Source organism: Pseudopipra pipra, chromosome 10 (genome assembly GCF_036250125.1).
Source record: "Pseudopipra pipra isolate bDixPip1 chromosome 10, bDixPip1.hap1, whole genome shotgun sequence".
NCBI lineage: Eukaryota > Metazoa > Chordata > Aves > Passeriformes > Pipridae > Pseudopipra > Pseudopipra pipra.
Window position 1 is genome coordinate 7,507,090 of NC_087558.1, and position 26,189 is coordinate 7,533,278.

The following is a 26,189-nucleotide window of genomic DNA, read 5'->3' on the forward strand; positions in this document are numbered from 1 at the left end:
TTCATAAACAAGTGGATTCCCTATAGAGGGATTTTTTTATGCCTTTGTATAGTCATGAGGGAATAATAAAAATATCCCTTGAGTCCTAACCCAGCATTAAAAAATATATGGTAGGTGCATTTTGGTTTGAATTAATGACATTGAATAATTTCTGTGAAAGGAACTAAATATCATACTGTCTGATACATATGACCTTCTATAATTTTATATTTTCTATCTGAGTAGTGCAGGTAAATAGTCAAGCATTTAGTAATGTATTTTGCACACAAGGTCACTCCATTTCTGTTCTACTTGTCCAAAACATGCACTTCATTTTGGTAATAGTTGCACAGAAATTACTACTATTTATGTTAATAAATGAGGAGAAAGGAATTAATATAAGAAATTGGTGTCTTCTCAGAGTTGGAAGGACAGAAATGAATCCAGTGAATGGAACTGGAAAGCATGAAGTAGTGTTGTTAAGCACTGGGACTACTGGCTTGGTTATCATAAATGATAAGCAGTGGTTTAGTGTGCAATACTTCTCCTTTCCACTGCACAGGGGAACAAGAGGTTTGTAGTGGAGTCAATGCATTCACTATTGTGACCTGTGTTTGTTACCTTGATTTATCAGCACAATATTATTTCCCTTTCAGTTTCCCTCTGGCCCTTTCTTGGCTTCTAACATTCTCTTGCAGGGAGGATTGTCTCCAACTGTAGTCTGCTCAGTGTCTTTAAATATTGATTATTCTGCTTCCCAAATCAGGACACATGCTAACCTATTTCTTTCACTGACAAGTACAAACTTCTTTGTCTTTTGCTTCCATTCTTAGTGCGGGTAAAAATGGTTCTTCTGTGTTTTGCAACTGGTTGAATAATCTTATTACCTTTCCATATACAGGGAAGAGAGGAATTTCTTATCTGTAGCATTGTCCAGCTTACTGTGAGAATTGTTTTCAGGCTTAGAGACCATCATTCCCTGTCGTGTTAATTGGACTGTGAAAACTCTCATTGCCAGGAACTTTCTGAGAAAATGCTAAAATAGAAGTATGATTAAACTACCTCAGAGTGGGTAGACTGCATTTTGCTTACTACAATACAGAGATACACACTCCTGACATATACACATGAATTGATTTTAAATTTGCTCTGCAAAGCAGCCTTCCTGTTTAGTGGCCCAGCTGTTTTCTAAAAGTTGATCATAATTCCCTCCTACAAGACTAGAGGTGAAATCCTTGTTCTTGCAAAGGCAATGGAAACTTTTACACTGTAAGATGATTTTGTGCTGTATATAGCAAGAGGCTGCTGTTGCCTTGAGGGTTTTTCCTCCAGCTCCTCCAACTGCCACTTTTGTCCACTGTAAGTGAACTGAAATGCTGTGCTGGGAACAAGGAGACACTTTTATCTGATTCTTTCATGTGCTTATTTACACAGGTCCTGAGTTAACTGCACTATCTACGCCATAAATATAATTTCAAGCCTTTTCCTTATAATGAAAAGCTTTGAACAATCTGGAGAATCGCTACTGCAATATCTTGAGCAAGTGAGAGTAGATTTCCCAGTCTTTAAGCTGAAACTAGATATTTTTCCACAGTATATGCTGTTCTCATTCAAATAGTGATCTTGAAGATCACTTGTGTCAAGTGTGTGAAGTCCATCAAGCTGCACTGTTATACTTCATATGACATAAGTGAATCCTTCTAGCCTCAAAATCTGTCAAGTTATTAGAATAAACTTATTTTGTAACAGCAAGTGTGGTCCAAATGTCAAAAACATTTGCTGGTTTTACTATTAGTTGTGCCCCTCAGTATATGTTTATTTACAATTTAGTCATTGGTACAATGTTGTTGTTCAATGAGAGCTTCTGCCTGGTTTTGTCTCCAGCTGTTCATGAAACATTTGTATATAGGTAAAAACTTAAAATAGTTGAAACTTCTATATGATCAGCTTCATTTTTCATGCTACCATGAGGCTGAGGTTCTAGAGTTCTAATAAAAAATATTTCTTCATTTCCCTTACAGCTGTTGTTAAATTGCATTAGAATTTAATTTGGAACTTTTTTGTGTTTTCTCCTTTGGGATCAACCATGCGGAAAATCATAATACAAAACACCTTGCTTGCAGCAATGAAATAGCTTTCAATAAAGCAGAAAATATTGAAGCAACTTTACTAAGTGACTAAAATTGTTCAAATGAATTACAAATTATACCTACATGAAATTTTAGAAGAGCCTGTCTAGACTTACTGAAAAAGAACATGTTAAGCGAAGCTCTACCACTCAGCAGAGTAGAGCAGAGTACCACTCTAATCAAAGAACAGTTAATTCGTTCACTCTTCTACATGTGAAATGATTGAATTGAAAAGAAATCCCTCTATGAGGATGAATGGTATAAAAAGGAAAATATTAAGCAATGATTTTTCTTTTTTTTTTTGTAACCAGCAGAAGTTTCCGGTGAGAGAAATATGTGACTGCTCTAGAGAATAAACGGCAAGTAAACAGGAAGTGGTGAGTGAGGGCTGGTTTATGGCACCCTTACTCCAAGAAAAATCTTACTCCATTAGCAGCACCATTAAATCCAGCAGTGTTACTCTTACAAAAGGCTCATATTACGTTCTCATAAGTTGTCACAATCTGACGCTACAGGAACACATTTTTATAAGACAGCAATGAAACGTTTCCCCTTGGCTGCACCTCTGCACATTCATAATACATCTGAAATACCTTTTTTTTTTTTTTTTTTAAGATCTGTATCTATTCTTGCCTATGAGGTTTTGACACAGAATTCACACAACATTGTGCATCCCTGATGTTTTGCACGGTTTTGTTCCTACTGCTCCCCAACTGTTAACTGTCTGCGGGTACAATTTCTTTATGTAGATCTAAGCACCGATGTGGTCAAAAGGTTAATATGTTGCAGGGAAGAAGGAAAGGGTTCCCAAAAGGTTATGAGCCTCCCTAAGGACTTCATAGCAGCCATGATATCTATATTCCTTTTAGATGGTAGTATTTGGCAACACACTTGCATGCTTAAATTATTAGGTATGCAATTTGCATTCCTCTAGTTTGCTCTCAAAGCCTCGCTGCTCTGAAGCAATCTACTGCTTGCTGACAGAAGATCCAGATTTCACTGCTCAGCCTCTGAGTGTCTGGAAATGACCCTCTTTTCTCAAAGGTGGGAAATCATTCTGATTCCTGTACCTTGCAGTCTCTCCTGCAAGCTGCCTGTTTCCGACTCCCTTTTGCGTCTAGTCTCTTCACCACAAAACACAAAATCCTCTTAATGTTTTTTCCCACCCAAACTTACCTTGCAGTATTTTGGTAGCATGATACTAGCTCACACTGGACTTTCTCCCCTGGAGCCTGGCATCAGAGTCCAAACGAGGTCATTAATCTAAAAAAGTGTGGTGGTCTCATCCCAGGCTTTGTCAGGGACGGACGCCTCGCTCGGTCCCGTTCCCGTGTGCTCCGCAGCCTCCGCCTGGAGCTCAGGGCTCCGACAGCGGGATCGCTAATGGTCAGGAGTGCACAGCTCCAGCAGTGCTGTGTCAGTATCAGGAAGCTTTTACTGTGCCTGGGTTCCTGTCAGTGCTACTAATTCAATCACTTACATATGCAATAAATTCACATGAAAAATTAACAAATACCTAGCCAGCAGCAGTGCCCTCTGGTCGTTCTTTTTTTCCTAAAAAAGCTGTGTAGCTTTCTCTTGAAATGATTGAGTTTAATGGTGTCTGGATGTCTTTAGCATGTTCTGTATTTCAGCACTTGGTGAAAAAAAACATTCTTTTATTCCTAAATAGCTTCTCAATATCAATGTATGACATTATATTATTTAGCTGTTATTTCTCATATATTACATATATTGCATGTATAATTATATATTTCTAATATATATGTATTTCTAATATTTCTAATATCTTCCATCAGGTTCTCTTCTAATTACATCTGTGTTATCCCTTGAACTAAAAGGGCCTCTACAGATGTCAGGGTGAGGTATAGCTGAGCAGCTTACAGGGATCTATTCCACTCAACTCAAGATCTATTTGATTTTAGTCTGTTTTCCATCTCTAAGATCCACTACCAATAATTTTTGGTATCATCAGTAGTAATAGCTCTAAAGGAAGCACAGCATAATGAGGAAAAAGGATTAATGACTCCTTTATGTTCCTAAACAGGAATCCCTAGGGAATTGAGGTTCAAGTATCACATCTTTCCTTATTAACTCTTTTGAGAGATTGGTGATCTTCCCCAGAGAGCTGGTCTGGGATTGTACAAGCAGTAGCCTACAGCTCACACAGTCTAATGACAAAGAACTGTGTTCAAAACCGAGATCTACTTAACACAAAAGTGATGGCCTTTAGCAGCTGATTTTGTTGAAACTGTCTTTCCTAACATAGCTTGAGAAAAGAGGGTGGAAGTGAATGTATACATCGTCCTCTGCCCATGGGGCAGGCTGAGATTTATATCAGCTGTTAAAGCAGCTGGTGACTAGAGTGATATCTGGGATACCTTTGGAGTGCTCCAACACACACCTGGGGCTGTGTGTGTCTCATTGCTGCCTCAAGTGGCAGGCCCCCTCTCACCGCTGCTTTTTCACACTATAATAAACCAAGAATCACATGGGCAAGGATGTGCACCAGGTAATATAAAGGTATTAATCTTAAATTCCCATGTTAACTAAAGTGTTTCACCTGAATGTAGTTATGCAGACTAAACTGTACATGCTGTTACACTGTAATTTCTGTGTGAAATCTGGCAAAAAGCTTGGATTCAAATTTAAAAGTTATTTTAAGATGACTTTTTATTTTTATAAGAATAAAAAATTCACTGAGGCATTAAAAAAAAAGTGGTCTCCTTAACTGGATGAACATGTGTTTCTATATGTTTTAATACATCTGAATAACATCCTGGGATGATGGAAGTGCTTTTATTTATTTTGTCACATCAAAAATAAGTGCCTTGTACAAGTTCCTGTAGTAAATCTGTGGCAACGGCAAAGCAGGAACTTAACTACGGAGAGACTGCCATAACCATTGGAGGTTACTCATGGATTCACAAAGTTGTTGGACAGAACTTGCATACAGATGGAGTGTAAACAGTTACAAATCCTCAAAGTAAAATTTAGCCTACTTCTACACAAGCTCTTTCTCTGTGTTCACAGAATGAAGACATCCCTTTTAAGACTACTTTGAGGCAAGGAACAGTGATTCCTACTGTGAAAGATTCTTAACAATATCCCAATTACACTGAAGTTAATGATATCTTTATCACTGATTTTAGCGGAACCAGGACTTCAGGATTTCATTGGATGGGGAGTAGATGAACACAGAGCAGCATCTTCATAAATGAATCTTCCTTCATGAGTACATGCTGCCATAGTCCTCTGCCAGTACTTAAGTTTAATAAGAAGGTGACATAGGACAGAAATCTGCAATGGATTTCCTCTGGAAATTATGCTTCTCATATTTCAGAAATAATTTTGCTGCCCACAAACACAAATTGTGATAGACTGCCCAAAACTAAAGCTGGAGAGAAACAAATGGTAACCAGATACACTAAATAAAGGCTTCTCCTATTAATTAGTGAGAACCTGCAAATATAATTCAGAACAGAATTAAGTGTAACGTCTGTAATACATTTACTTTTCCTTTATTAAAATGATTTTATTGAGGACAAACAAATGACAAGTGTAGTTGAACCCTTAAGCAGTAATTTTGTTGCTTTTCAAGAAGTGTCAGCTAGAAAGAGTCAAAGAAATCCATGAAAAAAATTGAGCACTTAATTGTCTCTGACTAGTCAACATAGAGTATTCTGTAAACTATTAGCAGGTCTTTGATAGGTGTGTATTTAATTGTCAGCTGAAGTGAGAATACAGTTCAGCCATCATCTCAATGGTTTCAAAACAAAACATAAGCCAGAATGTGTTATATAAATATCACAGTGAGAAAATGAACAGTGTTCAGTTTTTACTTGTAGATGAGTGTAAATGTTTCTTTTGTGCTCCTTGCAGACTCCTGTCCAAAGGAATGTGTAGGTGAAGTAACTACTTTCTTGTCTTCTGAAATGCTGGATGGGATTTTAATTTTTAGAAATGTTGATTTAGCTAGAAAGACCAGAAAACAAAGACAGCCTGTTGGCAGTGATATATTGAAAGCACCATGCAGGCATCAAACTCATCATAGTTGAAAAATAATCCTGACTATTTATTGTACAGTAGTGTAAGCCAAGAATTCTATTTCCTTGAGAATAGAGCTGTAAAAAAGTCAGTAAAACCCTTACTATTCCTGTGTTTTGTATTTTCAATTCTTCAGCCAATTGCAGTTGTCCATGGGCACAGTATGTACAGACACCTTAGCCATCTGACAAACTTTGGTTCAATATATGTGGTTTCTCTAGTCTGTGTCCATCACAGCTGGTTGGACACTTCAGTATCATCTGCTCTCTAATTCTGAAGATGACACTCATACAGGATGGAACTTGAGCATGTTTGTGTGCAAGAGGAATAATAAATTCTCTTGTTTGTAAATTCACTTAGCATTGCTTTGCTTGGTGCTTAGCAAATTCACAGAATATATGTGCAACAACCTGAATAAAAGGTTTATTCTCTGATGATTAATGAGTCTGAGTTAATTACTTGGAATTTCATTTGAAATTTTATTTCTGATATTTGTCAGTGACTACTTGAGAAAAAGGCAGTGAAACTGAGTTACTCTTTGACAACTATAAAACACTTTGGAAATAAGTGTTCGTTTTTCATGTACTGGCAGGAAAAAGTACTTAACTCATCAAGCCATCACCCTATTTCCCAGCTCAGTACATTTAGTAATATGCTTTCCCATATCTTTGTCTAGCTAATATCCAGTGATCTCACCTATTTGGAAACTCTTTGCTGGTGTGACTCCTGAAGTTCTGAAATCTGAGTAGCAGACTGATGCTCAGTAAACTACAATTGGCAACTGCCAACAGCCCGGAGCTGCAAGGCTGTAAGGATATTATCAAACTGTGATGGAGTGTTCATGGACATCTGTCAGCCTGATACCTTGTGGGATGCAAATCACAGCCATCATGATCTGAGACGGGACAGGAACCCCAGCAATCAGATCCTGAAATAGTTTCATGAGCCTTAATCAACCCAGAAATAATTTTCTGACTTAGTCTTTTACTAGAAGGGACGTAGGACCGACTCTAAGACGTGGTTCTGTGATCCCTTCAAAGAGAGCAGTCCAAAGTGAGTTCAGCACATTTTCCTGACTGGGACTGCAAGCAGAGAACCCAGTTCTCTTAAGACCATATGCTCTAAATAATAACCACTGCACTTATTTTTGGAACTCAGGAGAGAAAAGTGGTTGTATGGAGAAAAAGCTGTGCCCTGACTCTGCTGAGGCTGGGGAAAATATCCCTCCTAGTTCTGATGGATTCTAGTTTAGATCCTCATGCACACACACTTTGGCTATTATTGAAATAAATTTAAGCTTACTGTTACACAATGTTAACACAGCTGGTGATTTCAAACTCTCAGTGCCTGCTTGCAGGAACACGAATACAAGATAGTGAAAAGCTTCAATGTTTCTAGCATGAACCACTGAGTTTAGCTGCATGGGGGAAATACATTTCCTCTGATTATTAAGGTTTTATATGAAGCAAAACTCTGAGTTCGGCTGAGTGGGAGAGTTGATAAGGAAGCTGGCAGAGAGAGTATTCAAACTGTAGAGCTCAGCTCTATGAGTACTCAAAATGATGTTTTGGACCAGGCAAAGTGAGACTAATTTGTCACTGCCTGCGTGGGTCTCTTAGCAGGAGGTTACTGAAGCTGTGAAGGCAGTCAAGCCCTCTACAACCATAATAGGAAGATTTTTGACTTCTTGAAGTTGAGTATTTTGGTCTTTCTGAACAAGAGTCAGGGTTTGTCTCTGCTGAAGTCAAAGAAATTTAAGAAGAAGGCTTTTGAAAGACTTCTGAAGTCGACTTCAAAGAGGCAGCTTTATACAAACATTAGTTTGTATAAATATCTGAAGGGTGGCTGCCAAGAGGATGGAGTCAGGCAATAGAACAAGAGGCAATGGGCAAAAACTGATGCACACGAAAGTCCACCTGAACATGAGAAAGAACTTCTTTACTGTGCAGTGACCATGTACTGGAACAGGTTGCCCAGAGAGGTTTTGGAGTCCTTCGCTGTAGATATCCCAGAACCATCTGGATGCAATCCTGTGCCATGAGCTCTGGGATGACCCTGCTGGAGCAGGGAGGTTGGATCAGGTGACCCACTGTGGTCCCTTCCACCCTGATTCTGTGATTCTGTGAAGACAAGGAGGATGCTGTTGGGTTATTGAGGCTCAATCTTCTGGTCCCATAGGCAGCATGTCATATCAAATATCTCATAAATTGATTGTGTCTCATCTTTAAAGTAATTAGGTTTTTTGCCTCCACTATTCCAGTTGGAAGGCTACTGGAAGTCTTGATTGCTCTAATGATCAGAAACCTTCTTCTAATTTCCAACCTAAATTTATTCACAGCCAGTTAATATCCATTTGTTCCCGTGCCAGTTTTGTCCTTAGCTAATTTAGGTTTTTCCATATCTCATGTTTATCTCCCTGATGCATTTACATGCTGTGATTATGGTCCTGCTGAGCTGTAATTTTGATCAATAAAATAAGCCAAAATCTTTTGGTCTGTTCTCCTAAGATAGACTTCTCCTTCATCATCCTTCTTTGGAACTGTTTTCATGCCTCTCTTCTGTACAAGATTCTCAACTGAAAATTTGTTAGTGGCATCATCAGTTGGCATGGATATTTTCCTGACTATTCTGGAAAAAAAACCTCTTCTAAAACTAGAACTGCATCTATCTTTTTTATGGATATATCATATTGACAACTTATAGCCATCTGGTATGTGCAAGTCTTTCTTCTTAATAATTTCTAAATGATAGTTCATGGCTTAGGGTAGACGTTTTTTGTTATTGATGACCAGCAGTACACTGTGCTGTTAAATGTGTTTGTATTGTTGAAGCACAGACAGTTCCCTCTGTACAGTGACCTGAAACTCATCAGTACTGGTGATGTTTCCCAATATTGATGATGTTTCCCAGCACTGAGTAATCAACCAACGTAGTCACCACTGTCCTGTTTCTGGTACATTTATGTGTGAAACATCAGACATCAGTTCCAACAGTCATCCACAGAGACCTTCCTTATCAAGCTTTCCTCAGTCTGAGCTTTCCTCAGTTATTCCTTTAATGCTTTATTTTTCATTTCCCCCTGAATGAGTTCATTGTCCTCTTTACAGATTTACTACTATTCTTTACTTTCTCCAGCTTCAATAATAATTTCTTTCGTGGCACCATAACAAATGCTTACCAAAGATCATATATATCAAGGCAGTTACACCCCCCTTGCCTGAAACCCCAGCTACAATAACAGAAAATGCTGTCAAGTAAGCCTGACATTATCTTTTCTTGATAAATGCAAATAGCATTTTTTCCATTTTTTTTGTGTGTCTATGTTTGTTTAATTTTCCTTAAAGTCTGTTCCCTAAAACCTTAAAGATTATGGATAGCCATCTGGGTATCTGGGCTGCTAGGTGTCTCACCATTTTTCTCATCTTATCTTAAATCTGGATATATTTGTTCTGTTCAGATTCCTAAGTGGACTATAACATATTTTCTATCAAATCTTCAATTTAATATCCCACTTGCATCAGCAGTCTGGGATGGAGACTGTATAGAGTGCCTCTGCATGAGCTTTTGCTTCACATATTTGTAACAGCTGCAGAATTCATACCCTCGTAACCACTTGGGTTTGCACCATGGATCAGGTTATCCATAACACAAATGCCACAGAGTATGTTTTGCTTCTCCTCATCCTTCTTCACACGTAACTGAAAACCTTCAACTGTTGTTTTAACATACTTTAAAGATCTAAATAAGCTTTATTTTAGGCAACTCATACTTTTTCCTTCTGCCTTTGAGGAACACTTTATCTCCATTCCCTGTGTGTTCCTGGCATAGCCTTAACAATTTAACAATTGAAAATATTAGTTCTGAAGCTTCTTACAAAATTTTTTCTCATTTTCTTGGGATTCAGGTTCCTAATACAACCAACACCTTTGGTTTTGTGTCTTTCCTGAACAGCACATAATCTTTAATTGTGAGTGCTGCAGGGATAATTGTTCTTTCATTTCTGTGTAGTATTCAGCTGTTTTGTAATAATTCAGATTTCTTTGTTTTTTTGCACAGGTTCAGGCAATCCTATACAGCCCTTCCAGTTGTATATACCTTACCACATTGTGTACATTACCTGTATTGAGTACAGTGGTAATATTAACAATGTTTTCTATTGCTCTGAACAAAACATATTCTTCCTAGTTTGCATCCTTCCTAGTTTGCATTCTTTTGCATTGTTTTTCTCTGTTATAAACCATAATATTCCTCTTCTCTTTTATCTAACATTCTTCCTTTTTCAAAGGAATCTTAAAATTTTCTTTTTCAAAGCCATCTTAAAATTGTCCTGGTTCTTGAACAGTGTTAGACAACAAATAGCAAAATATGAAAGATCTCATCTACATCTGAAGCCTGTAACTGGAAAATCATATTTCTTGTTTAACTTCCACAAATGACAGCAGGAAAACCTGTCACTTTGATGAGAAACATGTCAAAACATATTTTTTTATTTCATCAATTGCTTCTGTGACATTTCTGTCATTGTTCCTATGACAATAGTGTCCAAGGCCATTGTGAAGACTAGGGGTATCCTTCTTATTATCTGTTCTTCCACATAAAATACCAAATACAGACCTTCTTTTTCAGATTTTCCTATCAGGACTTTAAAAGGTTCTGACAGATTACTATTGTACCAAAATGTGATGTTTACTCTCATTCTTACATAATACACAAAAAGCTTTTATTTGTTTTAGTCTTTGCTTATTCCTATATTAATATTAGCAAAATTGACTTTAAGTAACTCTGTGAAGTTAAACTCTAATATTCAGTGTTACATACTGAGAAACATATCCCTATATTTCAGGGTAGGCTTAAATGGGCAAGTTACCCCTCAGGTGATTTTTAATGAACAGTGAATAAGATCCTGAACCTTTTTATTGATAAATCTATTAGTTAGAAAATGTTGTATCTGAAAATTCACTTTGTGACAGCTCTCCTGCCCCTATCCAGGACATGTGTACTCCCTACTTGACACTGTAACTTTGGAACCCAACTGGTGACATTTGGAACACAGGGATTGATGTGGAAAAGTCTTGGAAGGAAATGATTCTTTTTTTTTTTTTTTACATCAGTGAAATTTCCACTTACATGTGCTCATGTAAAGGTAAGATACAGCTGGTCCTAATGTTGGTAAGGCAAATTTTAAGGTTTGTGTGTCCAGCTTTTGAAAACTACTGAAGTCTATAAAGCCAAATGACTGATATTAAATGAATGTAAAAATAATTCTGAAGGTCTCATCTCTAAGTGTCAGCACATAAGAGTATTTGAATTTCTTTTATGTATTTTGTAACAGAAACAAAGTCTTAATGTGATCAAGAAAGATTGTTTGTCTGAATTCATTGCACAATTCTTTCCTTATCACATATGGTTTTGTTGTTCTAAATGCATAGCTGTTATTTTGTATGTTTATTGGAAAATACTGTCCAAAGGTGTTGGTAATTTGTATTAAATTCAACATCCATATTAGGACAAGAGGTGTTTTAAGGAAATGACACGAAATTAGCAGTCCAAGTCACCAGAAGGCAGTAGACTGCTCTAAGACAAGTGAACATGAGGCAGTAGAGTGTTCCCTATTTTACAGAGAAAGTCACAAAGACTGTAGTGTGGTTCTTTTTCTGTAGGTGTTGCCAAAATAGACAAGCATGTGAGAAAAGCGAGTCCATGGTCATAGGCCTACCCTGCAAACACACTGTAGTGACTGTAGGCAAAAAGTCAGGCTGTTTTTTTAAAGCTGGCCACTTCCCCTTTCGTGGTGTTCCCCTGTTGTTTCCTGATCTAGATACAGTGTGTGAGCAGGGAGCTCTGCTGGCAGTAAAGTCCTCCACCATCAGTTTGCTCCATTCTGCTCGTGGCAGTGAACTCCACTGTGGGGCATCTTTTCCTTGTGACCAAGTGCTGCTGAGAGGTGACTCAGACCCTGTTGCTCGCAGCAGTCATGACCTGGCTGAGCTTGGCTGCCCTACTGTGGGCAGCAGAAATGAAACCATGGCACAAATGTAGCAGGAGGTAAAACGTCTCATGAAAGCCTTCAAACTCAGATAAGGAGGAGAAAATGAACAAATAGGACAGTGAGAGAAGCAACAGTGACAAATCTGTGTGAGTGGCGTGGTAGGCAAGGTGTACATCTACTATGCCAACCTGATGGAAGTTTAGTACAAAATGTTTGTGAGGAACTGCAGTAATGCTGAGACCTGACTAACTGTGCAAACTCTGGGAAAATTGCATTCAGGGGCTAACCTTAAACTTTGGGTTGTGTTTTCTGTTCCTGGGCATAGGCAATCTGATGAGACATGGACTTTTTTCGATTCAGTATAATAAGTTTCAGTTACTTGATATTTTAGAATTTACTTTATTTATATGCAAATAAACCACTGGAAGTAAAACTCATGTACCAGTGACTCAGAATTTCAAAGGCCTGAGAGGAAAGCAATGAAATATTAGACTGTTCGTAATAATCCTAACCTGGTAGAAGAATTTGCTGAATATGCTCTTTATGGTCCTTAGGCATTTTGTTAGCAATGCTATTGGACAATGATGAAAATGCATAATTACAGAAAGTGACCTGCTAGTTTACATGTCATGACATCTGATTTGGAAGACAAGTACTTCTTTCAGTTTTGCAGGATCAGCTATTTCTGAAATAGACTATGCAAACTTAAGACTCTGTGATATGCAAATAACTAGTACCTAATTCCTATGCTGAGTAGATTAATTCTAAGTACTATTCCACCTTTTTTACCATTTTCATTTTTAACTATTGCAAAAAGGGTAGCAACTTAAGCTGAACAGATGTTTGTAAACGGACCTGCTTTATACATCAGGTATAATGTATATATTATACATTATACCCTCTTTTTTTTAAAGCTTCTGGAAAATCAGCTTGCTTAGAAACAAGATTATTATAAATTACAAATTATTCTACAGATGAGTTTATGAGACTGCATTTCCTAATGGGACCTCTAAATTTGTCTGTGTGATTACCTTACTTTTTCCATCCTTTCATGCACCTTGTTCTGTTTGGACAATTCATCCTGATATAACTTGTGGAGTTTATCCCAACCTTTTATACTCCTCCTTTGCATAGAAAATTGTGACAGTAGTGGTGGAAAAAAACCCCTAGCATGATTCTTGAGTAAATAGTGCCTCCTTAGTGAAAGCTATATACTGGGTTTAGACTGACATTTATATAAATATATGTCAGTGCTAGAGACTGTTGTTTTTCTATGTTTTGAATGAATTTAATTCCAGAATAGAGGGGTGGATCCTTAGTTAGTAAGAGTTCTCCTTAATTTACATCCAGTAAAAATATACCATGTGCCAAGAATTTCCGAGCCTTTGCAAGATTTTCTGCTAGGCTCTTGCAAAACTGCCTAACAGATTCAAGGAACACTTCTCTCTACCAGCATTACAAATGCTCACAATTTGTACAGTTTCGGAATGTGCCTTCGCCAAATGCAGTATATCACCTACTTTCTTTGAATGAACTTCCTTCTATGAAAGTGAGCTCATTATTTTTAGCTTTTTTCATTTACAAGCACTTCATAATCTGCTTTCAAAACTTGTAAAGCTGCTAGTGAATTAATTGGAAAATACCAAGACAAAATGGAGAACATACCAACATAAAGACTGCGCTACTGTTGAGAGTACTTTTAGAAAAGGGTTGTAATAATAAAAAATTATCAGTTTATCTTAAAACAATTTTAGCTAGGATAGGAGTTATGGTTCATTGCCATCACTAGGGATCAGTTAGCATTCCAACTATGTGCCCACATTTTTAGAATTTTGTAGCTTGAAGTTATTAAGTTTACATTAAACTTAACAGCTGAGCAGAGATGGAATTTAACATTAATTCAAGTTTACATTGCGTGTATTCTTTGTGAGCTGTTTTATTAACCTAAAAATGCATATGACTTTTTTCTTATTAATAACTGATTAATAGCTTGGGGTTCATTTATTTTAGGTAGCCACCAATATTACAATATTTTTAATAGGTTATCAAGTAAGCTGAAATGCGACTTGCATCTGCAGCAAATCTTGAGACTGTTCTGTTTCCCTTTTTCCCAGTGAGTTAGATGTGTCTTAGGTGTTGAGAAATCAGTGCAAAAATGTTTTTTATCAAATATTTAGCAACACTTTTCAGGCCCACTAAAACATGTGAAGCCCTTGAGGTTTCATCTTGCAAGAATTTCCACGTGTACATATTTATTTTTCTGTTGACCCACTACTATCATATAGGTACGTGTTTGAGAACTGAAATCTTACTGAAATGTGAATGATGAATATGGGTTATTTCATGTAAATATGAAATGCCAGTGGTAGAATATTAAATATCTTTGATAATAAAAAACTCAACACAAGAATTAAGGGCATGAAGTTGATTGCCTATGCAATTAAAAGTTTAGAAGACAAACTATCTGATCTGGAACTTGGCCAAGGCATCGTGACTAACAAGCCTGTTCTTGCGAGAAAGCGCCAGAGGAACTCTGATAGCCATGTGTGGTCAAGATTTCTGCTTTGTCTAAATTAAGCCGTCTTGAAACATAACACTGCCATATATAAAATCCCATGCCAACATTTGGCAAAGCACTTCTTCTGTTCAAGCATTTGTGCTGGGGAAAGCTGACTATATACAGCATCAAGGCAAACAGTGTTGAAGGCATTTATTTTGAACTTCATAGGAAGCCAAATGCTGCTGAAAATGATTGCAATTTACCCTCCTCTCATTTATGGAACTTTCATAAAAGTCAAAGGGAGGGACTGGTGTCAGGTATATAATATACTATAAAAACTTTAAAACTTCTTATTGTTGGTTGTTAAAATGACAGACATTTTACAGCAGTGATTGGGGGTTGAACTCAGCTTATGTTCTGCTTCCATCTGGTCTGCTACTGTTTTGTTGAAGAAGATGAAAAACAGCACACTTTGGATTGCACACATTGTCCCAAGAGAGAAATACTCTCTCTTTCACCTTGTACAGTTTAGCATCTAGACCTGGTTCTTTCGCCTTATCTGTGAATCCCAGGGTGTGCTTCAGTATCCATCAGGTTTCATCCTGTCAGAGACTACATTTACTGAATTAAACAGGACTTCTGACATAATTGGTGTATTTGTAGACAAACAATCTGGGCACCTCATCTGAAGTTCTTTTTCATGCAAAAGCCTCACCTCGAGGGCGCAGGCTCCAGGAGGCAGCTCATGCCTTAGGACCAATGTCAGTCCCCGCTCTGCTTTAAATGGTCGCTGCATAAACTGAACTGGTTGGTAAATAGGGCTAAACCAGATGCTTAAGCTTATTATGGTGGTGAAATAGCCTTAAAAGAGCTCCTGTGGCACTGTGTTGCATCTTATTTCTGTTTGTGGTGCTGGCCCTGTGGAAGGCAGCTTCTCCTTTCTACCTGTGTTTTACGTGGAAGCGCGTGGTGCCCGAGTAATGCAACAGCTGATCTCACAGAAAGGTACCTGGAAATGGATAGACAGGACATACCTTCTTTTTAGATTTTTTTTTAGCTGTCTTTGGAATTTGAGCTTAGGACCTCTCTAATATTTCTGTGTTGTGAGGCTTCATTTGCAAAACAGTAAGAGAGAAATCTAAACCTAGGTCTTCGGAATGAATAAAGTGACTTTCTGGGATTCAGAAAAAAAACCAACCCAACAAGCTGAATCTGTACTATACACTAAGAATTAAGAAGAGATAGACACGTTGTGGCCTGTTGTAAAGTTCTTGAGGTGCTGGACTTCAGCAGTGCTTAAATGCAAATTATATTTCATGTACACTTGCAGAATTTATTGAGCTTAGTTAGAAATTCCCCACTGAAGCTGCTAATGCTTGATGCCTATCCAAGATAGGTCAATTCCCAATCTCTGTAATTATGCTTATTACCTTGTTACAGTTGCTAATGTTATCCCCCTCCAGAAGTATTCCAAGAATTAGCTGAGTTACAGCAGGTTATTAGTAAAACATGGGCTCTGTAAACATCTTTTAAAGTAACTGGACTATGGAATTAATTCTGCAGATTTTACTTTTGCATTTGAGAACAAAACACTAGAAAAAAGGGAAATTATGACTGGCAAATCCTACATTTGATCACTATAACTTTCAAAACTGTAGGAACAGGTATTATATATTGGCACATCACTTTACATTTGGATGTATGAAGTTAGATGCTTAAATACCAAGCTAAATAAATACTCCAGTTTCTCTCAAAGCGTAAGTTCTGAAAGTGTTCAGTGCTTTAAAAATGAGATTAATTTTGTTTAGGAGTCTAGGTGCTGACTTATGTGTCTGACTTGATCTACCCAAATTTGGATTGGTTTTATGGTTCACCTTATTTTAGATTGGCTGTAATTGCAATTAATTTTCCCTAAATTAGTAGAAGACTTACAAGAAAGTCTTGGATAGCGAGAAAGGACCTGTAATGCTTAGAATGTGCCTACATTTTTATTAGTGTGTGGTTTGATACAGTATTTAGCGTGTGGTTTAATACTGTATGGTAACTTTGACAGTTTATGTTCCTACATGGTTTAATAAACATTGCAGTAGATCATTTCATTGCAAAGAAATCAGCCCTGTATTGTCTTTGTCTGACTCACTTAAAGGCTCTAATTGAAGATATAGCTAAACATAAAAATCTCTCCTAAGGATTTAGGCTTTTTAGGTGTTATCTGAAGAACATTAATGTCCTGTTAGGACACAGATATATTAAAAAGTTTGGGTGATGAATTCAGGTGGGTTTTTATTTTTAACAATGATAAGTGTACTCAATAGGAATAGTATTTTTAGTTCAGCAAACCTTTTAAGAGAATTTGATCAGCATTTGATTATATTTGGGCTAGAAAAATCAAAATGTTTTGAAAGAAAAAAATTAAAGGGCATCAGTCACTGCACATTTGCATGTTTTGACCTTATTTTCCTATTGCAAGTTTGATTTCACTCTTTTAATGACTCAGAAAATTTAAAGTGCTGTCAGGCACCTCAAGTTTCCTTTAGATTTCCTTTTATAAAGTGTTGTGCATTTGTTGCAATCTATAACTCATAGCATAGATCTTCTTCTTTCTTAAGGGTGTAAATACCTATTTGGCAATGTCCAACTCAGTATCATTAGTTATAGGATTGGTTTTGTGTTTTAACCTTATTTTCAGAAATAAATGGTAATATGTATACTCCCTCCATTAATTACATATCTTGTTCAAACCTGTTTGCTCTGCTATTACAAGCAGTATTATGACACATTATTTATCATTGTTGGATCAGATGACACAAACATGAAAGAGTAACTGGTATAATTCAGTTCTGGAAAGCAGTGCTGAATCAGAGTCCTCGCTTAACTCACATATATCGCACACAACCCTGCATCTGACATTGACTGAAGTTTAATGTCACCGGTGATCATTCAGCAGATATTTAAATGCTGTGCAGAATCACACCAAACAGAAGTGGTCAGCTTGCACTTGGTAAAGCTGCAGTTTCTCTGTAAACAGCCTTAGTGCAAACACCACCACATGCAAGGCTGGTGCCACTGTATGTGATAAAAGCATTTCATTGTTCCTGGCAGTGAACATAAAGCCAGATTGGGTCCAAAGCAAAGAAACTGAATTTGGAAGATGAGTCTAAACCTTTACTCCACTTTGGCACTTCCTCCTTCAAAACAGGCTTCGCTTTCCAAGGAAGAGCCATGTGAAGGAGAGCAGGAGTCAAGGTTAAAGCCATCACGTCCAAGGCAGTTGTATGTTTTATCGAGGAGAGGCGTATTCTGCCGAGGCGATGTAGGATCAATAGGATCATGAGAAAATATTTCTGCCTGAAATGTTAAAGTCTCTTAGCCATGTGTTTGAATTCATTCTACAAAGTCATTCTGGGGCTTAGCAAAATCAATCCTCATCCCGTGTTGGGAGGGAAGAATACAAATCCATCACCTTTAAACACAACGCACTGTGCAAATCGACGGTTTTAGTGTGGTGTGAAACCTTTGCAGATTTTGCAAAGCAAGTGCTCTGTCTTTTCCCTTATTGTTTGCCCTTCACTTGACATACAGGAAGAGATGCATCAAGAGGATGGCAGGAGACATGTGTCACTTAAGGCATGCCATAACAATGTTTGCCCTGGAATACTCCCTTGAATCTGTTTGAACAAGCAGGCATCATACATGGATAAACACACACAGAACTTCACCTAGTTACAAAGTTGACAGAACCCTTTTGCCATCCTCCCCCTCGAGCAGTGCCAGCCCCAGGCAAGCTGCTCCCTTTAGCCCTGAGCTGGAGTGTCACGGTCACATTGCACCAGGTCACTTGTTGCACAGTGCCAGGGTGGCATCTCCCCTCCGCTCAACCCATTGAAACTTCACGGAGCCGCGTTTCAGCGGAGCCCGTTCCGAGGTTTCCCCTCTCCATCCATCCTGCTCGGAGCCGCTTACCTGCATGTGTCCCTGGTACATTCTGCTCTGGCTGCTTCAGCTGCCCCTCAGGCCGACAGGTTGGGTGTGCGCTGGGGCTGGGGCACTTCTGCTGGGCGCTCGACTACAAGAAAGGAAAAAAAAAAAAAAAAAGGCAAAAAAAAAAAAAAAAAAAAAGCCTAACCCTGAAAGAGCTATTTTTGGCAAAAGCTCAGTTTGTCCTGGCAGCTCCTGTACTGGTTTCAGTAACCCAGAGCTGCTCGCTGCGCTCCTCTCCCCTCCGCGCCTCTCTGGCTGTGTTTCCCTCTCGGATGCGGAGCTGCGAACTGCTCGGGAGCTGTTCCTCCCGGCGGGGTGCTGGGGAGGCGGGCGGACCCGGGCGGACCCGGGCGGACCCGGGCGGCCGCGGGGCCGCCGGGCGGGAGCTCCGCGGGGCGGAGCGGGGCCGCCGCTGCTGCCGGGCCTCGCCCGCCGCCCGCTCCGCTCCGCTCCGCGCCTCGTCCCGCTGCAGCCGCCCCGGCCTGGCGGCCCCGGCCCCGGCCGCCCTCCCCACCTCCCGCCGCCAGCCCCGGCCTCCTTCCCTCCCTCCCCCCTTCCCTCCTCCCTCCTTCCTTCTCTCCTCCCCTCTCCCCTCCCTCCTTCCCTCCCTCCCTCCCTCCCTCCGCAGAGCAGCATCCAGGGAACGCGCGGAGCCCCGTGGCCGTCGGGCGGAGCCCGCCGGGGTCTCGGGGGAGCCGCGCTGCCCCGGTCCCACCGCCCCGCCGGGGGCTGCCGGCTCCTGCTGCAGGCATTAAACAAAAAAAGAAAAAAAAAAAACCAACAAAAAACCCCAAAACAAAACAAAAAAAAACCATGGAAAAAACCCTACTAAAGCATAACAACAACAACAACAACAACAAAAATCGGAGCGTCCCGGAGCCAGGACACTGCAAAACCTGGATGTGGCACACGGAGTCGCGAGTTTTACCTCCCGGCGTGGAGGGAGAGGGACCGCGCAGGGAGTGCATCCCGGGAATGGTCGCTGCCTCCAAAGCCGGGCTCCCTCCCAGCCCTTCCCCGCCGCTCCCCGGCCGCAATTAACCGGATTTCAGTGATATGCTCGGGCCGGGCCCTACCTTGAGCTGTGCGTATGAAAAGCAAACGCGATGGGTTGTGATTCCCAGAAAGGATCAGGAGACTTTCATTCCGGCTCGGTAGCATTGCTTGGTAGCGTTTTTCAGTGCTTACCAAAAAGATACTCTTATATAGGCAAAAATCTGGCACTGGCCCGTACATGCAAAATTCTGACCTTGCAAACTGGCACAACAGGCCTGGCTAAATCCTGCAGGAGACACTTGCATCATCTTGGATCCAGCTTTTTACTCCTCTTCCCCCAGCTCAAACCTTTAACTTCTAATCTGCTAAAAGGGGCAGCTACTTCAATTTCACTGCAAATTTCTGTCCTACCCAGTGTATCTATACTCAGCAGCACAGAAAACATCCAGCGTCTGGAATTTGCTAGATTTTGTAATTTCTTGGCTCAGAGCTGCCAAGTTTTACTATTAAACTATACAAAACTTTATGATGCTTTTGACAGACCAGACCAATCCAATCTTAAGCATGTTCCAGCACTAGAGCAATGCAAAATAGATTTCTTATTCCTGAAACCAGCACATTTGTATCATCACAGCTCTCATTTCAGCTGACTAAATAAGCCTTTTTGAACTGTTCCCATTCAGTTAAAAAATGGGGTTTTGCAGAACACGACTTCGTAAAGTCGTCAGTGATGGCACAAGCAAAATCTATCCAATTATTTTTTTCACTTAAGCTTAAGGGTTTTATCTTTTAGATAGATAGCAAAAGTGGCAGTTCTCTTACATCCAATGAATATGTATCCAGCTCCCTGAGATTTTCAGAGCAGCCGAGGAGTTTAGCCATGTATCGGTGATAAAAGGAAATAAGAAATGAGTATTTTTTGTCTAAATCCCTTAAGCTGCTTTGAAAACCTCAATTAAGGGCTGATGAGCTTAAAATACTACTTTGGGATTGTCCATACATGTTAGACATATATTACTGTAAAACTTCACTGTGTAATACAAAAGGTGACTGCACTAAGATGGAAGTATCAAACTTGAATTATAGTGGTTTCACTTAAAATACAAAATACAAAGTACATATTTTTAGATATAAATATCTGACTGCTTTTGGGCTCAATTTAGAAAAAAGTTTAGGTCTAGATGAAAAAAGCGAGTCCTATTTAAACTTGGAGCCCTGGTGCCTTTGCTGTTTGTTGAACAGATTTATTAGACTCTTAAGCTTTTAGTAATCTTGAAGGTGCAGTTTTTCACTCTGGCTACAGTAGATCCAGATTATCCACTCCTGTGTTAGTGTGCAGGTTTATAGTATCTGAATGTTTCTAAAGCACATGAAAATGTCTTTTTTTATTGTTGTTTTAAGTACAAGTCTTCTGTGTTTTTCTCGGGGGGAAGCTGGGGGAAATTTGTCAACACCAGTGTTGTGGCAATATCTATTTTTTCTAAATCTAAGTACATGCATCATGATTTAAGTTTTTCCTACAGAATATGAAAAAGTACATTTGTAGTAAGAAGAATTGTTAATTCAGAAGTAATTATTCATAATATTTTATTTTTCGTGATATGTTGTTTTTGAGTAGAATTTATCAAGATCCAAATGTTAGATATGAGATTAATAGTATAGTGTGTATTGGAATAGGCATTTTCCCTAATGCATCAGAAGCAGGTGCATTCATTTCACAATTTGTTGATGCAATGGCACATTGATGTCACATTATGGCAGGATTTGACAGATCCAGTAAAGCCAGATAGATCCAGCTTTTGCCTTTTTCCTTAGCAGGGGCTAAATCACTTGGCACTGGCCAGTGAGAAAGCTGGCAAAGCAGCAGTCGGCGCAGGGGAGAGATGGAGGGAGACAAATGCAGAGATGGATGGATGGCAGGGGTTTCTGCTTAAGGAGCTTCTCTTCAAATATGTTTCAGTCCAAGCCACACTCACAGTGCTGTGCTTCCACAGGGGTAAACTCTGCCTTTGCTCTTGCTCTTCACAAGAAGAAGCCTCAACGACATTGTTTCTCTCTTCATCTAGTTCTAATCTGGAATCAATGCATTATATTTATTGCTCAGTTATAGTGCAATTTAAAAAATGCAATGACGAGTGGCACAGAAAACATTGATGTGTAATTCTGTACCATAAATACAAAGGCAAATTCTTTACAGCTTAGAAAAAGATGAGTGCCAGGACCCATGCTCTTTGTGACTCTGCTCTATTTATGAATGTGGAAGTCTATTTTGTTACAGTGCATATTTAATCACACAAGGTTCACTTGCCTAAAATGCTTTGAAAACATTTTTCTATTGTGGTCCCTTTTGGTCTGTGTGGTTGCATTAATATTTGAACCAGTGATGTCTGTGTGCTATGAGCTCTCTAAGATTTGTTGTTTGTTATGGCAAAAATGGGAAAAATCATGGTAGAAAATATGAAAGTCATAATGTTTGTTAAGAAAAAGAAGAGTCACCATATGGCTCAACAGATTTTAATTAATATTAAATTGCCAGAGGAAATTCTGAAGAAAGTAAAATAAAAATCCTTTATTTTACAAATAAATGCTCAGATTTTGTTTTTGAATACATTTCTGGGGCTATTAGGAATCCTGAAGAGAGTAATGGGAGTGCAGGGGCGTTTTCAGAAATACAAAGTGCACAAGGTGTTCTTGGAGAATCTGGCAGGTACCTAGTTACTTCAAAACCCTGATACTTAACTCCCCCTGGGAGGTGGTAGATATTGCATTCCTCTAGGCCTTACTGATATTTATGTCATCCTGCAAATTAAAAAAAAAAGTTTTAAATCGCTGCCTCTGAAACTGCATAAGACGACACATATAGATTCCAAGTTAACAACAGCTGTTCTAGTATTCTTCATTATCACAGTGATTGGAATGGCAAAGTCTGTGGTTTCCTTGCCAAGAAACCACATGGCAAGGGCAAGTCATGATTTTTATTCAGAAAATCGTGCAACGATAGACAGACCCACACACTCCAGGTAGAAAAGTGAATATAGACTCAATGTACCGTACGCAAAAACGTGTTCAGTGAAAGAATTCTAAATGTAAATTGAGGGAGATGATTTGTGGCATCAGAGGCAGCCCCAGCCTGTGACGTGCTTCATTCTTCATTCCTGCAATTTCAGAAGCCAGACTTGGAGGGGCCACTTTGGGAAACTTGGGCCCTGAATGGTTGTATGTCCATCACTCTACCGTGCTTGTCAGATCTCTCTGAATCTCTCGGTGTTTCTCCTGTGTGACGACAGGTTGTGCTGCCAGCATCCAACTATAGGACATGTTTGGTCACAAAGACACAGATTTGCTGCTTTGTTCAATAATGGATTTTTGTTCTGGTGCACATACTTTGTAAAAAAAATCAGTCTATTAGCTCATGTAGACATGGAGATAAGAAATTTGCATACATGGAAACTATTTGGTTCATTTAGACCTAGTGCCTATATTTCATTAAGAAATAGATCTTTACAAACATTAATGAAAAGAAATATTTTCATTAATACTATTTTCTGCTAACGGAGAATAATTGGCCTAATTTGGGAAAACATGGAACTGATTAAAAATTAACTACTGAAAATAAGCTAGCTTATTCTTAGACTCCAGTGAGGTGCAAAGACTGTGAAAATTAATGTATTAATAGTCTTAAATTTTAATAATAACATAGAGTTAAGGATTTTTAATATTGTTAGTTCTGACAGATTCTAATTACACTTTATACTTTGTTTTCTAATTGCAGTTGTAGGGTATGAATGGTACAACCACACACTAATGAAAGTGCTAATTATATTAGGTGTATTTACACATTGTGTGATTTATATGTGTTTAGGGAATGCACGTAAAGGAGGTTTTGGAGATGCTTTACATACTTTAATGAATAATAAATTTGAACAGTACACAATCCAAAATTAATTTTAAAAATCTAAAAGTTTTACTAATGATGCATATAAAACATTTAATTAAAAAGACTCAATGTAGAAGCCACCAGTCACAGTAAAAAAATAGCAATTAGATTGTAAATAGTGTGAGTAGAATACTAACAGGGTAATTTTTGTTATACTGGAGTTAGACCAGTTTTGTTCACGTGTACCTCTGTGTCTGTCAGTAAATACCAGCCTAGAACTTATCAACAGAATGAAGAATAATCATTACAGATTATAACCAGCACAGTTGCAAACTCCCAGTCCTATTTCAGTTGAATTTTCCATTGTTGTTGCCCTAATTTGTGTGCAGCATGTCTGTTGTTACCCCAGTTTTATGTGTGGGGTGAGTGTTGTGAGTGGGCAGAGGAGGAGCAGTCCAGCTGTGTCCTGGTCAGCTCATGTCGTACAGGTGGTTGTACCTGTTGGACCAGAGTTATTTACTGCTACTACTTCACAGAATCCCAGAATTTTCAAGTTTGGAAGGGACCTCTGGAAATCATTCAGTCCAAACCCCGTGCCACGAAAGAGTCACCTGGAGCAAGTGACACAGGAACATATCCAGGTGTATTTGGAATGTCTCCAGAGAGGGAGACTCCACGCCCTCCCTGGGCAGATGTTCCAGTGCTCTGACACCCTCCATGTAAAGAAGATCTTTCTCATGTTGAGGTGAAGCTTCTTGTGTTTTAGTCAGTACTTAGTCTGTACCATTGACTCCCATATCTGAAACAAGCACTTGTGTTGAAATTGTAACTTCCTTGGGAAAGGTGAGCTCTGAGTGGGCTTGTACTGAGCTCACCTTCCCACTTCCCAGCTCAGCCACAGCTGATGCTCCAATATGCATCCTCTCTGAGGGAGGCTGCAATCATGGTTATGCATTAACATATCATCCACATCAGATCATAACAGGAAATGGCCTTTTAGTTGGTCTGTCCTGCCTTTATCCCGTGTGGTTGTGTTTCTTAGCACCATAGTAACTGTTGTTTGCCCAGCCATACAGTTAGTTTCCTAGCAGGGGAGGTTTCCTTTGCAAAGAAGCTGTTTTTGATCTGTTGTAACACTGTTCTTCACACAAAAATGCCTTATACAGAAAGGATTATCTGCTTATTTAGACAAAAAAGGACAAAGCATATCTCACTCAGTATTTCTGTTTCTATATCCCCCTCAAGGCAACACCATGATATTGTTGAGTCATATTAAGCTTGTGATCCTGTTACCTTTGATGATATTCCTTAATCATTTATTTAGCCACTGTGTAGTTTTTTTGTAGTTGATTAGTCCTACCTAATTGTGGACTATTGACACTGTGTTTATTGACTTGTATCCTACTTATTCAAAACACTTTTTCTACTTTATCCACATGTTTTTAAATTTTGAGCACACCCCTGTCTTATTCCCTTAAGCTTTTCTAGCTTGATGTTCTCCGCAAATTTAACAAATATGCTTTCTATTACTTTAGCCAAATCATTAATCAAAATACTGAATTATATGTCACTTAGGAAAACCCTCTAGTTTGACAGTGAATCATCAATAAATTTTTTCTGAGTAGAGCTAAGCAACCATCTGATTTTTCCAGACCATGTTTTCCCCAGCTCTATATGACAATATGGTAAAGTTCTTATTTAAAATATCTACTCTGTTTTGCCTGCCTGTTATACCTGTGACACTATTGTATATGCAGAAAAATCAGTCTGCATTTCTGATTACTCCTCCCTTTATTTTCTTCTAGATATTAAAATTGTTTATTTGTTTTAGTGTTTCTGCTGTAACTAGAAGTAAGTTTTCTAGCTCTTCTTTTCCCTATTTTTAATGCTGAGCACTGAGTTTGTACCTCTTTACAAGTTCTGTTTAATGTTTCTGAGATTGTTTCAATCTATGCTTATATTATCTGAGGGTGAATTTGATCAGGTGTAGTATTCTGAAAACAACTAACTTGCCTTAATACTTTCAAGCCTGGTGTTAGGTCTGTTATACTTCTGATCACAACTGACCACCTTAGGTAATCCAAATCTAGTTTTTTTCAGATGCCAGTAATATTTTAACTACACGTATCTCACTGGGGCTTCCAAAACATTTTAGAAGCTGCAGAAGTACACAGGCACTTACCTACTCCAAGCTCCTGATGTCTGAGGCCAGATGGGTGACAGTCTCCATCCCTGGCTTTGATTTAAAGATTTGCTATATTTTCACTGTATTGGCATTACATTAGTGTGCAATGTAAACACATCAACTGATCTTAAATTAGGCAAAATTGCTTATATAGAATGCTTGCTTGTGAAGTTCATAAAAGTCTGGTTTAATGGTTTAGTACTGATAAAAACGTTTGTGCTGTACTAATACCAAAAACACACTAGACCTCAAACAAAAGGAAGATCTGAAAGGATTTTCTTCTGATCAGTTTTTCTCTTGAGTACAAAAATGCTCTACAGATCTCAAAGTGAAAATTTGGCCCCTTAATTAGATTTTATCCACTTGTGATTCCTGGTAATATAGAATGACACATAGTTCTCTTACCATATTAACTACTTCACTGTTTGTTGTACTTGATAAACCTTGAGAAATTACTGCATTCAGGAAAGCATCTATTTAGAGTGACTCCACATGGGGACTTCCTG

The 26,189-nt window shown here is 38.7% G+C and overlaps 1 protein-coding gene across 5 annotated transcripts in view; it reads right to left on the bottom strand.

Annotated features, from left to right (window-relative positions):
- PEX5L (peroxisomal biogenesis factor 5 like) overlaps positions 1-19,801 on the bottom strand; it is a 107,982-nt gene extending 88,181 nt beyond the window's left edge. The window contains exons 1-2 of one of the 5 annotated variants that reach the window (XM_064665916.1): positions 19,702-19,801; positions 18,608-18,710 (exon numbers count right to left, since the gene is read on the bottom strand). In XM_064665916.1, the coding sequence (XP_064521986.1) occupies positions 18,608-18,628 (21 nt within the window). In that variant the 5' untranslated portion in view covers positions 18,629-18,710; positions 19,702-19,801. Of the gene's footprint in view, positions 1-3,284; positions 3,321-18,607; positions 18,996-19,701 lie in introns of those variants that run through there. The other 4 variants (XM_064665917.1, XM_064665918.1, XM_064665920.1 and 1 more) reach the window with 4 other exon arrangements.
- Between the last annotated feature and the right edge of the window lie 6,388 nt (positions 19,802-26,189).